Genomic DNA, 20,572 nt, shown 5'->3' on the forward strand with positions numbered 1-20,572 from the left:
ACTCATCTGTTAATTAAGTTATTATTAACAGCAAAATCTGGATGCAATTATATAGTAATGTGCAGACATGACAAATCATTTATATCTATATCTTTTAAGGGATTAAAAAATTCTGAGACATATTCAATTTACAATCTTTGTTGCTTTGTTATGGGTACAGCATGCTTTTGTTTCCCTTTTTACATATCTGTCCCTGGATGACAAAATACTATTCTAGCCTTGTGGCATCTCAATATAGACAATATAATGAAGTTTCATAAAAATATCACTCATCAGTGAATATATTTGTATGAATTTAATTAGACATATTGTGAAGTAAATGAAAAATACAAATCCTGCTATACTATACAGTTTTTACATCCCATAGATATTTTTAAATTATTCAAAATGAAGAAGAATAGAAAATTATATTATTTTGTGCATTCTTTGTTTTATCCAATTCATGGCATCAGTAGTATTTTAAAACTCAATAAAATGCAAGTTAAAATCCATTGTCAATTAAAAATTTATAATATTCTAATAACATTATTCGTTGCTTTATCACAATTTTTTTAATAGAAATTAACTAAAAACTGGTAGTATTGGGATTAATAAAGTGTTTTTCTGTCTGTCTGTCTGTCTGCCTAGCTATCTACCTACCTACCTTAAAGCTTACAGTGTAGATTGAGTATACAGTTGCTATTGGTTGTCTTTGTACTTCAAGTTGGTTGCTTAAAAGTGTCTGTTTACTGTTTTAGACTGTATACTTTTTAAAAATTGTTGCAGTAAAATACAGGTTAAAATAAAACATATAAATATTATTTGTAATCCAGCAATTTTAAAAAGGTGTCAACATTTTTGTATTTTTAAATTTCTTTTGGATTAAAGTTTATTAATCCCATGTGGAAATTCAGATGTATACAGCATAAGAAACATAAACAAGGATACAGACTCGCAGGACAGATAATGCAGACAATTAATCAATAAAAATAAACTTGGTACATCAGGTGAAAGCATTGAATTGCCAGATAGCATTGGGCAGAAAAGACCCACAGAAGCACTTCTCCTAGCACACCGTGATGTAATGTTGCTGTGGCTAAGAGTGTTCCAAGAGGGTACCTCCTAGAGGGGATTTTTCATGATGTCATCCAATTTTGCCATCATCCTTTTCCACAACAGCTTCCGGTGTGTCCAAGGTTCACCCTGTGATGAAGCAGGTGTTCTTGATGATAAGTTTATTCAGGCATTGTGCTTCTTTTGTGCTTAGGTTGCTTCCCCAGGAAACTGCAGCATAGAACATCACACTGGCTACTATGGACTGGAAGAACATTTCCAGCAACATGCTGTACACATCAAAAGATCTGAGTCTCCTTAGCAAGTATAGTCTGCTCTGGCATTTCCTGTACAGTGACACTGTGTTATCAGACCAGTCTTGTTTGTTGTTTATGTGGACCCCCAGGTATTTGTGCCTCTGCACCACTTCCACATCTTCCTTCTGAATAGTGACTGGTGTCAGAGGCCCCTTGGCACTTCAGAAGTTCAGCACCAGCTATTTTGTCTTGTTGATGTTGAGTTGCACGTTGTTATTCCTGCACCACTAGAAGTTCTTCACAACTTTCCAGTACTCTGATTCATCTCAGTTATTAATGCAGTTAATAATGGATGAGTCATCTGAAAATTTCTGTAGATGGCAACCACTGGTGTTGTGCTGGAAGTCTGTTGTGTGGAGGGTAAACGGTAAGGAACAGTTCCCTGAGTTGCTCCAGTATTACCACCATTACTGACACACAGTTCCACCACCTCACAAACTGCTGGGCCTTTTCCCCAGTCAATGAGACAGAATGGTGTCAAAAGCACTGGATAAGTCAAAAAACATTATCCAGACTAAGTGCGAGTAGACTCTGTGGAGCCATATAGATGAGAGCATCCTCCACCCCTGTATGTGTCTGTTAGGCAAACTGCAGAGGATCCAGATATTCTAAAACCAGGGTTTGTAACTGTTTTAGGACCAGCCTCTCAATGGTCTTCAAGATTTATGAAGTAAGAGAAACTGGTCTGCAGTCCTTGGAATCACTGGAATTCCCTTTCCTTTGGTTCTGGGACCACACTGGATGTGTTTCACAGCTGGGGAACTGTCTGCAAATTCAGGGAAAGGAAAACGTATACAAATTTAGTAACTGTTATTTGCTTTGTAACTTAACTGGTTACTTTTTTTTTTTTGAAGATCTTTTGCAAAGAGGAGTCACAACAATCACCAATTTGGAAGGCTGGGTGGGACATCCTTTAGATCCTGTTGGCTGTCTGTTTGTGACCCTTACTGAAGCGTGTCGTCAGGAAGATGAGAATGCAATGGATACTGGAGGCGAGTTTAAGTCTGCTCTTTATTTACAATTTAAACCAAGCCTAATGCAGTGTTAGATATTATGTATGCTCATTTCTTTACCAAAACATAACCAACCTAAATATGAAACCGTGCAAATATTAAATTCTGTATTGAATAATTAATTCCAAAACAGGGTTAAACTTATTCTATATGGAAGAAAGTATAGGCCCGTATTGTGGGTAAAATACTTCTTGTTGATGATTAAGGAGTATTTTAATTCTATTATAGAATAATCCAGGAGACAATGGGGCAGTCTGTGGCACATAAAACGAGGCATTGTGTCCATTTCCTCTGTCAGAGACTGATGGCAAGGGAAGGATGCTAAAATCCCAAGGGAATTGTCCGGAGATGCAAATCATATATATATTGTTGTTTTTGAAAATGAAACTAACACACCTGCCACAAAAGGTTGTACAGTATGTCACAAAACTTCATTGTCTTTCAGTCAAACTTTAATGGCAAAGCATACTATGACCTCTGTTGTTATAGTAGTGTGTCATTGAGGAATGTTATGCAGATTCCTTCACTGTCCATGCCCTTTGCATTTTTGAAGGAAGGCTTCTGATTCATATCTAGACATAGACATCAGTGATTAACAGTAAATACTATAGCAGACATTGTAATGGATGGCATAGTTGACTTACAGTAATGAGAATTCTTCAGCTCATCAGGGTTTAAGACATTATTCTGTGATTGATGTATTGATAGAGGCTTTACTTGTATGCAGACAGTGTAAAATTTTGCCATGGGTGCTATTATGCTGTTGGTGCATCTTTCCCGATGCTTCTTTTTGAATGCCATTTCCCTCTGGATGAGTGAGCCATTTTCTGTAGCAAGCTTCATTTCAGCTTTACATTCCTATAGTCTGTATGTTGTGGTGATCAGCTAAAGTCCTAAAGATACAAAAAGTCAATTTCTTCCAAACATGCATATTTGTTAATCTTTTAAGTATTGTCTGTGGCCTGTAGTATCAGTGTATTAAGGTGACTGTGCCTACTGGTTTCCCTGCAGCTTTGCATATTTATTTGAACCCAACAGTTTTTTTTTTTTTGTTTTATCTATAGTATATAGTCATTCATATTTATTTATAAAAACACATTTTAAACAACAGATGTTACACCAAATTGATATACAAAGGAGCATTAAAATAAACACAGTACAAACAATCACACAGAAGCAGATCAGTAAAAACAACCAAATTAAAACCCTCTCCCACTACCCATTATACAAAGTGAAATGCAGAAGAAAACAAGGTAGATTTTAAAAACCTTGAATGAAGACCTGATGTGGAAATGCAGGTCATTCCAAAGCCTAGGAGCAACAACTGAAAAAGCTCTGACTCCCCTAGACGTCAACCAATATCTTGGAACTTCGAGGAGTAGTTGTCCAGATGACCTCCATGCTCTCTGTGCTGAGTAGGGGTGAAGGAGGTTGCAGATTAGTATTGATGATATATAATAAGTGAAAAATATGTATCGGCATATATACTGTATGCCATTATATAATTACAAATCAGATATTTTAAGAGCTTGTCCATAACTATTTTTGTATAAACAAAAATAAACAAATTCACTTCTATTTAAACATAGTAAAAGTTGAGATTTGAACCCATGCATGAACATTTAAAATGCTATTCTTAATTTCTGTACTGGAACACATAAAATACTATAATTTCTGTACGTAGCAACACCTTTTATAATGCAATGATTTAAGTAAATTTTGTTTCCTGTTAATTGCTTTTGATTCACTTTCTTGCTAGTGAAGTGATTTTTTTAAAGGGCTAAATCTTAAAATCACAGATTTTTTTTTAATAAACAGAAAATGGGTAAATTGATTTTGATGGAACTTTTTACAGTCTCTACATTCCTGCTCCAGTCTGCATCTGTGTGTACTGCTTATATTTGGATAGCTAGTTCTCTTAATTTTTTTTGTATTGTTTAAATGGTAGTGCTTTACTACATTAACACAATTATGTACAAGTCAAGTAAAAAATTAGTGTGAATTGAAAGGCGTTTTTTGCCTTCCTTTATAGATTCTAGTGACTCTAAACCTCCAATCTTTCACCACGTTCCTGTGCTGGGCTGCCAAGAAAATGGAGAATCGTTCTTATCCTTGGCATTAGAAGTGGCTCTAATGGGAATGGGACAACAGAGGGTGATGCCTGAAGGGCTGTATGCTCAAGATAAAGTATGCAGGAATGAAGAACAAATTATAGGACGGTTACAGGAGCTGGATTTGGATGACATTTTAGTGCAAACACTTCGAAAGCAGTGTATTCTTCTGCTTGAAGGTAAAGAATATACTAATGCAGGGGTAAAATATTTAAAAAGCAGTTGATTTACATAGAAAAGGAATATTGCATGTCTACTCCAAGCCTACACATACTATGATAAGGTTAATCTAATGAGTGTAGATTCAGATGAAAGAAAGAAAAGGGAAAAATGTTTTAATAGTGGATTGCTACAGTTCATTTTTATTTCCATCCGTGCCCTTTATATGGGCAAAGATTGTTTTTAGTTATGTTTTTCAATAAAATAAACTTAGTAGCTACATTTCCTCTGATGCACTATTACAATTTTCTTTGTTCTATTATAAATTTTAAAAATGTGACCTTTTCATTAAATTTTCCATGCTTATTGAGCCAATGTATATTACATAGGGTGTTCCACTTATATTCCGTATATATCAAAAAAAAAGAAAAAAATAAACCTTTTGGGAGGCTAATTGGATCCAAAAAAGAAAAAAATAAACCTTTTGGGAGGCTAATTGGATCCTCTGTGCAATTTTGTGTGTAGATAATTTTAATTATTTTAATTTATTTTTTTTTTAATTCAGAAAATTCAAACTGGTACCTCTAAAATGTAACATGTGCTTATGGTTAAGTTATACAGATATCAGCAAAGTTAAATTTCTTTAATATAAACCAGAATGCTTTCCCCTTCTCTTACCAATGCCAGTTCCTTTGGTAACTTACCCCTTGTAAAAAAGAAAATCAATTACATTTATTCATCAGTCTTAAATTATATAAACATTTGCACTGTTAAGCATTACTAATAGTATGAAGTATTTGTGGGCTGTGTTATCCCTGGGTTATTTGAGAACCATAAACTTTCCGTGGCCCCTCTTTTAAGCCAATTTACTATGGATAACCCTAAGTACGTACAAAACTCCAAACAATATAGCTTTAAGGATCTCCAACGCCCCTACACCTTACTCAAGGTCACAATTATGATACCTTGGGCTTGTATTTTGAATGACCCAGCACTCAGTGGAGGGATTAGCTGTATATCTCCTCTCCTATGACCTGAAAACCCCTGAGAACTCTCTAGACGTAGTTGGACACTGGTGTGTGTAAAAAGGCTGACATGGTCAGTTTATCTTGACAGAATGCCAACTGTTGCCCACATTCAGAAAAGCAGTCAGAGAAAGTGGGCTTGAGAGAGGACATACACAGAGTACCATATACTAAACAAGAAAAAAACTTTTTTTTGGTTTTTTTTTTTTTCAATTTGAGAGCTGTTTATTAGTTTTTTCATCCAGTTTTAGGCATGCCAGAGAGATATATATATATTTATTTATTTCAGTCAGACTGGAGTACCAATAATTAAGTTTTTATATTAATTTAGCAAGGATAGGGTTTGAACCCTCATATCTCTGGATTAAATGGTTTTGAAAATACAGGTAAAATTGCGTTACAACGAAATTTTCATTACAACAAAGTATTTGTATGGTCCCAACAGTTTTCCCCATATGACGCAAGTCTATAGAAATCTTGTTACTACGAAGTACATTCAGCAGATACTTTCATTACAACAAAGTGCCCAGAAGACCTTGAAATGCCTGAATGAATCATCCACAGAGCATCTAGTTCTGTGATTGCAGCTCAGTTGTGCACAGTGATCCCCAAACAGAAACGTTATAATTTTTTTTTCTTTCTTCAAACTTTCCTCATACTGTTTTGCCTTTTTTGTTTCCTGTGGTTTTCAGTGATCCCTTTTGCTTATTGCTTGTCAACATTTGAAAAACATCCATTGGAATTTAACTCATTGTCACCTTCCTATAGAAATGGCAGACATGAAAAAACGTTAAGCTCACATTAGAAAAAAAGCTTTACATTTTTGCAGTTCTCGATTGCAGCAAAAAGAAAAAGGACATTGCCAGTGAATTCAGAATTTTGCAATTGACGCTGTCAACTTTCTTGAAAGACCAAGCAAAAAAGAAGAAAAGTCTCGGGTTGCAAATGTATGTGAACTGCTGCATTTGAAGACGTCGATAAAGCAGTTTTTATGTGGTTCAGTGATGCTCATTTAACATACATTCCTATTAATGCGGTACTCATTCAAGAAAATGTGAGGTTTGTAAACTTTCTTGGGACCTCCCCCAAATAGACAGTACGCCAAAGAGTGTCCCAAAGTCCTATCTCCGTGTCAATGGAAGACTGTTTATCTGTTGCCAGGGCAACAGCAGGCTCAAAGCTATGCTGCGTCTCCATCAAAGCAAACAGAAAAGATCCTGATGGGTGGTAAAAGGTACATGTTAAATGCAGGTAACAGGATTATTTGATCACTGATCTGGCCATGACCCTGCCCGACTGCTGTGTCTATGTATAGCAGAGTGGCAGATCACGCTACACTAAATAAGTGTGCCATTCCTGTTTCAAACTGAATAAAGCTGGTTCTGCTTAAGTACTGAGACTCAGCCTCGTGTTTTGGGGTGCAAGACAGGAACTTATAGCGCGCCCCCGATCTTTTATGATTTGCTTCTGTGTTGCTTCACTGCAGTGCTATGAGCTTGTTTTTACCCTGCCTCGGCAACGGACAGAGAATCTTCCACAGACGCTGCAATCGCGTTTCGGGACGCACTTCAGCATGTCGTTCCCATTGGGTGCGGGGAGTTTTGTCTCAAAAGAGTTCAGAAACCTCACAATATTAAGAAGAAAAGGATGATTCGGCTCCTGATTGATAACTCTGCTGCCCACAACATGCTTCCGCATTTAGATAATGTTTGCATTGAATTCCTCCCACCCAATTTCCCAGCAGTGCTTCAGTCATTGGATTTGAGCATTATTTGCACCCTGAAAGTGTATTATCGCAAATAAATGCAAAGAAAAATTCTCGTCGGCATAACTTGTAGATAGGAGGAGACTAAAATTAACATGAAAGAAGCTATTGAAATGATTGCAAACGCCTGGGCGCATGGTAAAGAAAGCACTATAGTAACAAATACAGAATCTCGTTACAAACGAAATATTTTTTAGGTCACTAGGAGTTTGTTGTAACGGAATTTTACCTGTATTGAGACTTTGTTTCTTAGAAGAACTTATTCTCACAAAATGAAAAACAAATGAATCATCACTACCATATTTTATCAAAAATACTAAATTTACAATTGTGTTTGCAGGGAAAAGTGCCTGCAATATCTGTTTTTATAAAAAAGTGGAATATCTTTTTTTACATGTATTTAAAGCATAGAGAGCTATTTTATTCTTGTAAAGTACTATTGCTTGCAAATAGGATGAATCATGGATCAGGATAAATCATGTCAGTCAACTTTTACTATTTACTTAATTCTTTACATTAGTTTTTGCTTTGCCTTGCATCACTTAATTCCAAGAAAGTATTATTTATTTTTTATGTATCACTTTTTAAAATAAATACAAATGCCTTTATATTTTTCTCTGTAGGAGGGCCTTTCAGTGGGCTTGGGGAAGTGATACACCGGGAGAGTGTTCCTATGCACACATTTGCTAAATACCTGTTTTCTGCACTGCTGCCTCATGATGCAGATCTAGCATATAAACTGGCTCTGCGAGCAATGAGGTATGGAAATTTAACCCAAGACCTTAATATTAGCTGCAAAATCAAGATGACAATTGGATTACAATTTTTAACTGCCCAAGTGTCAGTTCTTAATATGAGTAGGTCACCTGCTTGCTTTCTATTTTTGTTACTTTTGCCAGTATACAGGGATTTTTGATCCTGTGTTTAGCTTTACTAGGCATATTGTAAAAGGTAAGTGATAAAGGCTGCTATTGGTAAGCCCATCTAGTTAGTCTAAATGCATTGAGCCAATTCTTACCAATTTGAGTGCTGGGTAGTAAGTCAACCTGACAAAAATAAGGATTGTTAGGTTTTCCTTTTTCCTTACATTGCTTACTGTGAGCAGATGTCATGTTAAAGGTATACTTTAATATGGTGCCATTTATAGAAATGTCCTCTTATATCCACAGCTCAATTTATTCCTCATATTTAGTAAGAGAGTACTTTTTTGTCCCAAGGGGGATGTAGAAACATTGCAACAATATTCTGTATAACCTTCTCAAAAACACATATGAATTACAAGAAAGAAGATCTGCTTATGTTAAGAATTGTTGTTTTTCATTCTTAAGCAAATGTTGACTTTATACCCTTGTACTACTTACTGGTGCTGCAAGGTCTTATTATTTTATTTATGACATTAGAAAACAGAAATATTGTAGTTAGTTAAACAGGAATGACAAAAGTAGCAAAAATATACAAACAAATGGCAGAGTAAAAGAAAAATAATGATCAATAATATGTCATTTATTCACAGGTGTTTGGTTTCATCTCTCCAAGTCTTTGTTTTTTCATTTACTGGTAGCATCTTTTAAAATTTAAATGAAATTTAGAAATGTTGAGATTACAATGTTTTATATTTTTAATTCTTTAAATGTAGAACCTCTTGGTTGACATTTGTATTTCAGAAATGCAAATGCTCCAAGATAAGTGTTTCTACCTCAAGGATAATTTCAGTGGTGCACTAGTTGATTTGATAACTTCTGTTATTAATCTCCTAGACTACAAGTTTTAGAATCATCTGCTCCCTCATCTGATGTTACTCACCCACACCACGGAATTTCTGTAGTGTCCAGTCGGTATCCACGGTGGTTTACCCTCGGACATTTGGAGTCTCAGCAATGTGAACTGGCTTCCACAATGCTTACAGCTGCCAAAGGTAAATGGCTTGTTCTTATATTTATTTCAGGCAACATTTTTAAGTAAGAGTTCCATTTATTGAGTTTGAATACTAAGGTGTACAGTTGGAACGCAAGTAGTAATATTTAGTAGGGGTGGGAATTGCTTGGGACTCTATGATGTAATTTTATGCAGGTATGTGGTCAAGATCCAGTAATGCTGTGTGTTTATTTTATAATACATTAATGAATAATGAATCTGTGTTATGTTGTAGATTTTTCCACTTTTATTAGATCAGCCTGAAGATAAACTTGAAATCTTAGCTGTATAGACAAATATGTTAGTCTGTTAGTACCAAATCTGAGAAAACCTTGACTCAGTTCAGCCCCTTTCAAGTATCTCGGCATTCTTCATAATAAGGAGTACTCACATAAAGCACATTACAGGTATTTTGGTACATAATTTGACTTTTGTGCTATGCAAATCCTTTTGCGAAATTAACCCCTATTTCTGCAATGGGTCTGACAACCAATACTTGGTATGACACTATTTTGTATTTAAAATAGGTTAAATAAAAAAAAGTTGAGCTGTTTATAAAAAATGGAGACTGTGTGTAAGAGGGTTTCCTCGCTTTCATAATAAACATGCAACAGTGGTATAGTAGGTCCACAGCTAGGAGATTAGTGGTCAATTTTAAATAAATAATCTTGGCCCAAGAAGGTGCAGGCTCCAATCGGGTGCAGGTATGCATGAGTGCGTTTAGCTCTGGTTAATTGGAGAACTGGCTGACTGCGCCACTTACACGTGCGGAGGTGTATGGCTCAGTCAGGTAATTTAGTAATGCCGGGGAGCAGCTTCTCAAGCCTGTACCAGTTATGCAGCTTAGGATAAGGGAGCCTGACTGTGACAGAAGTGGGAAAAATGAAAAAGAATGCAGATCAGAAAAAAGAGAAAAAGAAAGGAGATTAAAGGAAAGATAGAGGAGGCAGGAGACTAAGTGAGGTGGTGTGGATGAACTTGTGTGTGAGAGAGAGAAAAAGACGTGCTAGAGAGAAAAAGACAGACTTAAGAGAGAGAGAGAAGGTAGCCTGGAGAAAATCCCTCATGAGAGCATGCGGCTGAAACTTGGGGGCTGAAGGAGGCTGCTTCAGTTGAGCGATTTCGGAGCTGGAGTCACTGATGTGCCGCTCAGTTGGAGCGATTTCATGTAAGGCCGGGAGAAAAGCAGTGGGAGCTGCCGGGGTTTCGGTAGGCTCAGTTATGCATCCTGTGGATATAGCCATTGAGCAAAGGCAGCTGGAGTTGGACACTTGGCATGGTGCCCTGCCAGGGCCACAGATGGCAGCAGAGGTCTGAGCATAGGAGCCGCTCAAAAGGTTGACACAGCTGCCTATTGGGCACTGCCTTAGCTACATGGGCCCATTTGGGGCTAAGGCGATACCAGTTTTCAAAGTATGGCACTGAGGACTGAATTTTAAAAGGACAGTATTTTAACTTCACTTTTATGGAATATTTATTTTGTTTTGGTTTTAACCTCCACAGATCACTTATTTTTATGGATTATTTATTTATTTATTTATGAAGATTTTTGAGCACTGCACTCTTGATTGTTTGTTTGATTGTTTTTAATAAAAGCAATTAATCACTTTATGCATCAACCCCATGCTGTATGTGTCCTCATTTGCTTCACTCATCTCTTGATTATGTTACAAATGGTGTTGGATTCAGGAGGCACTATATATATATATATATATATATATATATATATATATATACAGTGTACAATGTCTGTATACATGTAGAATGAGTATGTTCCCACAGTACCTGTCCTGCTAATTCTGAATTTACTACCGAATGCGAGTAAATGCACATGACATTCTATCCATCCATTATCTTAACTGCTTATGCAGGACAGGATCACGGAGGAGCTGGAGCCTATTCCAACTGATTTCAATTTCTCAGTACTATTCAACTTGATTCACTTTCATTATATGGTTCTCGCAACAGACTGTTGTTTTTCCTTAAGGAGATATATATATTAGTAATTAGTATATTAATGATTTATAGTTATTAAATATGAAGTAATTTTTGGTGAAATGCATTGGAGTTATTGTGGGTGATGACTACTTCATTTCCACTCCCCAAAGTGTATCAGGAAATGCATATCACAATGTGTATGCTTATGGAGATATTAACCTACTTAAGAATGTTGCTCCTTTCAAAAAAAAAAAGGTACACAAACATTAAACAAAAAGTTCAGATTTTAATTTGGGCAAGTTAGACACCTTCTTGCTGATTTATACATATACATTTGTTATTGTAGAAACTTTACAGTAAAGATGTAATCATTAGAAAAACTGTGTTTTTTTGCAATTCATTTCAGTCAGACAAAATATTTGAATTTGAATTGAATTCCTTTCCCCAAACATTGATTGTCTGAACCTATATGTTAATTCATTGAGAGAGTTGATTTTTGTGAGTCAGTTCAGTAAATATTCACATCTGTTTTAATTTTATGAAAATTCGTAGACCTTATAGGAAGCATGAAGTATGGCAACTTTTAGCATTTTTTTTCTTATTGTTTTAGGAGACATGTTAAGATTGCGCACAGTTCTTGAAGCTATTCAAAAAAATATTCACTCATCATCACTTATTTTCAAACTGGCCCAAGATGCCTTTAAAATTGCCACTCCTGCAGACAATCCACCAGACATCACTCTGCTTAATGTGGCTTTAGAATTGGGCCTACAGGTAACTTGCATTTGTATTCCTAATATGTTCTGTCTATATGTTGTATTTTGATTTAAGTGCTTTAGTTTATTTTATTGCTTTCTAGGAGAATACTGTCTGCAAAAGAATTTTACATTTCTGCAAGGGCAAGTAATGTAATTTAAAAGTCACTATCAAAAAAAGATTGAAATCAGGAAAAGGTCTTACTGCTGGTTTGGCTATCAAAACACTGGATATTCCTCATTTTTTATTTTCTTGCTTTTTAAGCATTAATTCTTTTTTCATTATCAGCAGGCAATTAATAAAGAACAATGAATAACAAGATTGTGAAAAGTAATCACTTTCATGTATATTTAACATTAAGCAGTTGGGGTTTTTTTTAATAATTAAAACAAATAAATGGACTTAAAGTGGGTGCTGATCTCTCCAGTCAACAGAATGCTTTTCTTTGGCCCAGAAAAGAAACACTTACTGTATATTTATAGGAATTTCTGAGACAGCAGGATCATGGAGCACGTTGCCTCATATTGTAGAATATTACGCTATTCTCAATAGTTGGTTTCTAATTAAGAAATTGTAAGGTATTAAAATCTTGTGCCTGCTGTGGCAATCTGCAACAAGGACTTGACAACCCCTATGGTCAAATTTCCACACTTTTTTAGTGGCAAAGATTGTTTTATGTAATTTTGGCTAAAAAGGGCATACAGAGCTAAGGCAAGCACTAATCAATTCTATACTTAATATGTCTTTTTAACTATTACAATACTTGAATGCTGTTTATGGAAACAATTATTTAAAATAAACATCTTGAGTTTTTGGGTATTTGATATAACATGTTTAGTCTTCTGTAAATACATTCTTAATGCTTATTTTCTCCTATTATTTGTAGGGCACAGTACAGAATGAATCTTTAAAAATATCTTTAATGAGCAAACTAACAACTAAAATGCAAGACACAATAATTAGGAAATTATTTGGTGTCGTCATTAAATTGAGTGTATTAATATTTCCTGCTTAGATGCTAGTTCTTACATGGTTAACACCATTTTCTCTTGCTAAGTCTATGTTGAAAAGAGCCTAACAATGTAAGAAATGGTATAAAGGACACCATTTAGTCCATCTAGAGTTCTTGTTTAACTAATGGCAAAGTTGTCCTAATATCATCTCGCTGAATTTTTTGATATTAATTGAATATTTTAACTTGTGATCTTCAACTTCTTCACAACTGTAGTTTTTGTTTCTTACAATGGTGTGATTAACCAATTAACCCTTTAAACCCAGCCTCAATGTTGTCAGTTTCTGCTACTTTTATTTATCTAGCTACAAATTCTTCATACTTGTGCCAATATACTGTACATGCTCTATATATCAAAATGAAGGGCAGACATTTCTCTTTCAATATATTTACATCTGGAGAAGAATTAGTTTAAGTTAGTAAATAACAGCTAAGTAAGTTGCAAAGTTCAACCTCATTTTTACCAAACAATAAACTTTGAATGTTGTTCTTATTAGCATAAATGTTGCAATAAGCTCCCTAACACCATACAATGATGCAGTCTATCAGCAATAATAGAATTTATGAAATGTCTATTTTTATTTTATTCCAAATAGTAAAGCTCAAGTAAATGAGTAACTTATGAGCATACTTTACTGAAAGCCCAAGTTCTACATGTCCAAATGAGGACCCAAAGCATTGCTGTTTCAGAGTTGATGCATCTGGTGAAAGATTTACATTGTGAGAAGAAACTGCAATACAATAAACATGCAAAATAGACTGTAAACAGATGAGCATAATATTTGTGCGTGTCATTGGCTACTAGAAAATGGTCAGGGTATAAAGAGTTAATTGAAAGAAGTCTCTTGAACAAACTTTAATGAAAGTTTTAAACATTCTGAATTGGGCATTCATGTATGTCTTTGTTCAGGACTACAGAGCTTTAATCCCCATATCCCATCAGGGTAGCAAATACCTTTTAGTTAGTGAGAATTTGATTCTTTTCTCTGCATGACCTCTGGTCCTGTTACCTCTGCATAATTTAACTTGGTGCTCTGTATGTGCTATATTCTTTATGAAGTTTCTTTTCCCCACAGGTGATGCGTATGACTCTGTCCACTCTGAACTGGAGGCGTAGGGAGATGGTGCGCTGGTTAGTCACATGTGCTACTGAAGTTGGTCAGTAATCTCTTTTAAGTCTTTGTTTTCCATATAACCATTGCCTTTTTTATGATTTTTTTGTTTTCGTTGTAATGAATAAAATGCTCTACTAAAAAAGGAAGGGTTCAAATCTGTACTCCCTACAGATTTTATTTTTTCTCCAGCCGTCTGGAGTTTTTTTGTTTTTTCTGTCCCCCCTGGCCATTGAACCTTACTCTTATTCGATGTTAATTAATGTTGATTTATTTTGTTTTCTTATTGTGTCTTTTATTTTTCTATTCTTTATTATGTAAAGCACTTTGAGCTACTGTTTGTATGAAAATGTGCTATATAAATAAATGATGTTGTTGTTGTAGGTGAAATCATAATGTACTTACTGTATGCTTATAGGATCATCATTCTAACAAGTACAGAGCCCAGTGGAATTCCAGTGTATGAACAGAGTAAATGTGTGTGTATGCATATAGTACACATACAGTAGACTAGTGCTGAGCGGTATGATCAAAATTCTATATCACTGTATTTTTCAAAATTATACTGGTTTCACGGTTTTCAACAGTATTTTTTCCCCATGCGATGAGTGGATGTTAACCACATTTTCCACTGCAATTACTGCAGCAGACTGGCTAAGAATAACCTATTCCAGTGTCATGAGAATTGTACATTGTACAAAAAGACATTTTAATGTGCACACAAGTATTAATACAGTTTTTCATGGCCCCATAAAATGATAGTTTTCAAGGGGGTGGCATTAATGAAGAGAAGGAATCGCATTGCATGACAGTTGCAGTCAAAATATAGAACCTCTTTACTGAACACATTTTGCAAACAACTTAAACTTTAATTTTGACATACATATTTTCAACTATCCAAATTTTGACATACATATTTTCAACTATCCAGAGGGGCATGTCAAAGTTGTATTGCACTGGACATATCTTAGAAAGGAATAAATAGTCAATATATTTTGTAAACTAACTTCACTTTCTGTTAATGTTAACAATCTCTGTCCACTGACATGACAGCTACTTGGATTGTAATGGCGGTTATCTCGATCCACTGCTGGCTTTTTTTTGCCGTAGGCAGTACCTCTAGCAAACGCGTCTGACTCGAGCGTCCTTTAGCTTTTTCAGTTTTACCTGAGGACGTGGAGTGTTCCAAACTTAGTTCCATACATTCATGGTACTCCAAAGCATGCAGCAAATTGCTCGCGTTGACAACTTTAGCTCGACAGCAATTGCAGTTAAATAGTTGTTTGGTCCACATCCAACCTTTTAAAACCAATCATCTCCAGACAACATACACAGCTCCTTTTTTCCGCAAAGTTCTTCTGTGTCACCATTTTCAACTTTATTGTCTGCTTCAACTTTAGTTTCGGAATGTTCTCTGTCCATTTTCACCGCTCAATACCTCCACTAACGCATGTACTCCGTTGCATGCATGTTTAGCGGTGTAGCAGTGAAAAAGGTCCTCCCTTAAACAGTTTCCCACTGCACCAATTCCGAACATTGCTTAGGCTATTTAAACCAAATCATTTTACAATCCCTTCCTTTCAAAGATCCAAGAGGGCACTGGGAAAAAGATCTCTCAATTAATATATCAGAAAAGGAGTGGAAAGTAGCAATGCAGAGAATTCACTCGAGCTCCATATGCGCAACGCATACAATTATACAACTCAAAATTATATATCTAGCACATCTGTCTCGTCTAAAACTCTCCAAAATGTTTCCAGGGCATGATCCAACCTGCGAACGTTGCAACCAAGCCCCAGCCTCACTGGGTCACATGTTCTGGGCCTGCACCAAATTAACATTATTCTGGACAAAAATTTTTAATTACGTTTCAGACAGCCTTGGACTCACAATCCCTCCTAACCCATTAACAGCTGTGTTTGGGGTTCTTCCAGAGGGGCTTAAAGTGGAGAAAGACAAACAAATTGTGATGGCATTCACTACACTGTTGGCACGCAGACTTATTCTGATAAACTGGAAGAACCCAAACTCTCCTCTTTTAAGTCAGTGGGAAACTGATGTGTTATACTATTTAAAATTGGAAAAAATCAAATACTCAGTTAGAGGATCCATACAGACTTTTTTCAAAACATGGCAGGATCTAATCAGTAATATTTTAAAATAAGTTTATAAAGCACAGAGAATTTATTAATTTAGGTATGTTTACAAGCCTTAAATTTTACGCCGTTTGGCTTGCTCTCTCTCTCAGGGGTGGGGATTGATCTGTTCTTAACTCAATTCTTCTTTTTGTAAAAACTTGATTGCTTTGTATGGATTGTAATAAAATTAATAAAAAAAAAAAAAAAGTGTTGCGGCATAAGAAAAATCCTTATCATAACAAAAATAAACGCTTTTCGGTATGAACCCAGTATACCTCCCTGCACTAATCGTAGACCCAGTATGAAGTATAAGTTACTAGCTGACCTCTATTTCAAAAAAGTTTGTTGTTTTTGTATAGATTTTGCACATATAGTCTGATACTCAGGACTGCTTCTTGTATTGTGCAATATTGCTAGGATAAGGTTTGGTTCCCTATGAGCATGTATTAGGTAGAAAGTATTAAGATTTGTAAAGAAATAGCACCACATGAAGTATCCGATTTCTGTCATTAGTAGTTGGTATAATCTAAACTTGTATTTTAACTGAGAATGGTTTACAGCACATGCACTCAGTAAAAATAATTTGTATTGTATGGTCTCCTCCTTCACTTAGTTTCATTTGTGTTATTCCTCTCAACATTTCCTACAGTTGTAGAATGGTGCTCACGGCTACTGGATGTTCCTCTAGCAGTTTATTCTGAAGTTGACAGAAAATTCTCCATTGCTGCTCTGAAGTTGACAGAAAATTCTCCATTGCTGCTTTGGCTAGTTAGAGTTGTCCACCCATCTGCCAGTTAGCAGTTAATTCTTCTGGAGAGAGACATGTTTGTTTCAAATTAATGTAGAAAAGTGTGATTGGTGTCTTTTTTTAAGGAATGCTTGGAAGCTTCTGAAAAATAATTAATTACAGTTATCAGTTGTGTGCCTTTAATGTTTGTGTTTTCTCTTTAACCATATTTGGGCTGCTGAGGTAGATATAAATGTAAGAAACTTAGCAAAGCAAATTTTAAAGTTGCTACGTTGCGGTGTAGTTGGTTCCAAAAACCAGATCTTTCAGCAACTGCTTTTTTTAAGTTTCCAGCATTCACATTTTTTTCATATATTTTTTGGCGATTGTTTCTGTTTAAGCAACAATATGAATCAATTCGTTTGCGTTTTTTCACCATGTAATAAGTCTTACTGTCACATATATACAGCTGATATTTCTTTTCTTTCCCTTGTAGGTCTCCGCGCACTAGTGAGTATCCTGCAGAGCTGGTACACCTTGTTCACGCCTACAGAAGCCACCAGCATTGTTGCAGCTACAGTGATGTCCCACAACACTATATTGCGACTAACCCTGGACTACCCACAGAGAGAGGAATTGGCCAACTGTGCTCGGACATTGGCTTTGCAGTGTGCAATGAAGGACCCACAAAACTGCGCTTTATCTGCATTAACGCTTTGTGAAAAAGACCACATTGCCTTTGAAACGGCCTACCAGATCGTAATAGATGCTGCTTCAACAGGAATGACGTACTCTCAGCTTTTCACTATTGCTCGCTATATGGAACATCGTGGCTATCCACTGCGGGCCTTTAAGCTTGCCTCCTTGGCCATGACTCACCTTAACTTGGCCTACAACCAAGACACTCATCCGGCCATTAATGATGTACTTTGGGCCTGTGCTCTCAGTCACTCCCTTGGGAAAAATGAGTTGGCCGCCATTATACCCTTGGTAGTAAAGAGTGTACATTGTGCAACTGTATTGTCTGACATCTTGCGTCGTTGCACTATGACTGCCCCTGGACTAGCTGGCATTCCTGGACGACGAAACTCTGGCAAACTAATGTCTACGGACAAAGCTCCACTAAGGCAGTTGCTGGATGCCACAATTAGCGCTTACATCAACACAACTCATTCCCGTTTGACACACATTAGTCCACGGCACTATGGAGAGTTCATAGAATTTCTCAGTAAGGCCCGGGAGACTTTTCTTCTGGCCCAAGATGGCCACATTCAGTTTGCTCAGTTTATAGATAACCTCAAGCAGATCTACAAGGGAAAGAAGAAGCTCATGATGTTAGTACGGGAGCGCTTTGGTTGATTTGTGTCCAAAGTCGTGAAAAAAAACTTGATTCCCTTAAGGGGTTCCTGATTTCTCTGCAAGAACAAACCACCTTACAGCATTTAATTGTTGTGGTGGAATAAAACTGAAATACCACAGTTACTTGTGGAGGACGTAAGGGGTGGGAAGAAATATATGGGAATAATTATTTGCTTCATACTTTTCATTTGTAAGGAGGTTAAAAAAGTGGCACATAAACCAAATGACTTGCAGACTATTGTGAACCAACTTTGGAATAAATTTTTTCTGTAAGAACGAACCCCCAAGCAACAATGGGTGGGTTCAAAAAAAAAATACCAAAATGCTAATGGTGGAGTGTAATACCTCTTCATACAGCCGTGATCCGCATCCTGGAGCAGGGGAATAAAAGCGGAATTGCAACAAAGAAACCTCGCACAAGCACCACCCAAACAAAGATGAGCAGGAGCAGCGCGTTTTCCGTTTGTGATGGCCTACTTACACTTGACTAAGCAAGATGGAGTTCTTTTTGCTTCCTCCTTTTTAGGTAGATTTACATTGTCCTGAAGGTACTTTGAAAAGGAAGAAAAAAAGGATTACCTAGTCACTCCATTCTCAGGGATTGCTCAAGAAATAAAACAAAGGTAGCAAAAGCATCTAACATATTGTAAATACAATAAGAAAGTGTCAATTAAAAATGTAAAGTTCTAATTATTTATATAATTGTATTTTTTGTTTGTTTTGTTTTTCCTTTTTTGATACTTGAATTTATTGTGGGCTGGGAATGTTAGACTTTTGAGAGGAAAGACTTAAGCAAAACATTTCTCAGGTGCTCCCGTTTTATTTTTTAAATGTTGTGTTATATATTTATATATTTTTTCTTTTTATTTTTTTTGCTGTATATTGTGCAAAACAAAGTGTGTAAAACAGAAAAAAAACAGATTCAAAAGATAAGAAGACTTGTAAAGGAAAAAAGAAGAAATATCATAAGACTATGCAGAACCACTGAGCTCTCTGCCTTCTCCCTTTAAGAGGCAGTGACGAACCAAACAAAACAAAGTGAAAGTCGGAGCCTGTGAGGGTGAGAACGGGTGTGGGGAAGCCGTGGAGACGGCATGCGAGTGGGTCACTGGCTTTTTTAAAAGAACAGTTTTAGGTATGACCTACCTCTCTAGTATATCATTGGACAAACTGCTGTGTTTTAACAGAATAAGCAACAGGAACAGGGCAGACGAAGTAGGGCAAGGAAAGCGGAAGGGTTATGTGAACACTCGCCTGAGCCAGCAGAGCCGTTGAGCCCCCGTTTCCAGTTTGCACCTTTTCATACATACAGATGTATACAGTATGTGTGGGTTTTTTTTCCCTGCTCTCTGTCTCCCTCTTTGCAGTCCCCCTCTTTGACACAGTGTTCCTTGCTTGTTATCTTAATCTTGCAAAACTTTAGTTCCATAGGCAGTGTATACCACTGGATAAAATTCTATTTTTTTTTTTCACAATTACAACATAAATAGAGGATTCAAGCTGCTTTTTAAGCTGCTACCTTCCGAGAGAGCTTTTCATGCCCCCGCAGTTGAGTGGACGGCTAGAAAACTTGAGGAATCTTTGTACGAGAGCGCACAAGCATGCTTCAATAGCTTGACAAGGAAAAACAGTATTTTAAAATTTTTTTTTAGATATTTCCAGGCTCATTTCTGTACAATTTAAAAGTACAAGTTTTTGGCCCGGGGGTTAATACTCTGTTTTAGTTGTTGTGAACTCAAGAATAATAAAACTATAACTTAATTAGAGAATAAAAAAAAACAAGAGGGCACCACTAAAGTATTTCTCTCCCATCTAAAACTGTTGCCTTTTAAAATTATTTGTGCTGCATACAAATATATACGGTGTGTATGTATGTATATATATATATGTGTATATGTGTATATGTATATATATGTATATATATGTATATATATATATATATAATATATATATATATTCAATTGCATTAAAGCCTAACTTAGTAGCATTTTTTTAAACTGCTTCCTTGTTAAATTTGTTATATTGATGGTCCAAATGCATTGCAGTTTTTTTGTTTCCTTTCAGACGTCTCTGTGTTAATCTGTACCAGTGTTTTGATCTGTTCTAGATTTTAGAAGGAAAGAAGACTAATGAGCGCTGGTAGATCATGTTGGCTAGTTTTTACTGTTAATTAGATTTTGATTTTTTTTTTTAA

At 36.0% G+C, this 20,572-nt stretch overlaps 1 protein-coding gene across 1 annotated transcript in view; it reads left to right on the top strand.

Annotated features, from left to right (window-relative positions):
- Positions 1-19,848, top strand: part of zswim5 (zinc finger, SWIM-type containing 5) — a 101,901-nt gene extending 82,053 nt beyond the window's left edge. The window contains exons 8-14 of the mRNA XM_039735848.1: positions 2,204-2,341; positions 4,395-4,652; positions 8,046-8,181; positions 9,180-9,337; positions 11,885-12,048; positions 14,119-14,200; positions 17,516-19,848. Of these exons, the coding sequence (XP_039591782.1) occupies positions 2,204-2,341; positions 4,395-4,652; positions 8,046-8,181; positions 9,180-9,337; positions 11,885-12,048; positions 14,119-14,200; positions 17,516-18,378 (1,799 nt within the window). The 3' untranslated portion in view covers positions 18,379-19,848. The remainder of the gene's footprint in view (positions 1-2,203; positions 2,342-4,394; positions 4,653-8,045; positions 8,182-9,179; positions 9,338-11,884; positions 12,049-14,118; positions 14,201-17,515) is intronic.
- The last annotated feature ends 724 nt before the right edge of the window (positions 19,849-20,572 follow it).

This window comes from Polypterus senegalus, chromosome 14, assembly GCF_016835505.1.
Source record: "Polypterus senegalus isolate Bchr_013 chromosome 14, ASM1683550v1, whole genome shotgun sequence".
Lineage (NCBI taxonomy): Eukaryota > Metazoa > Chordata > Cladistia > Polypteriformes > Polypteridae > Polypterus > Polypterus senegalus.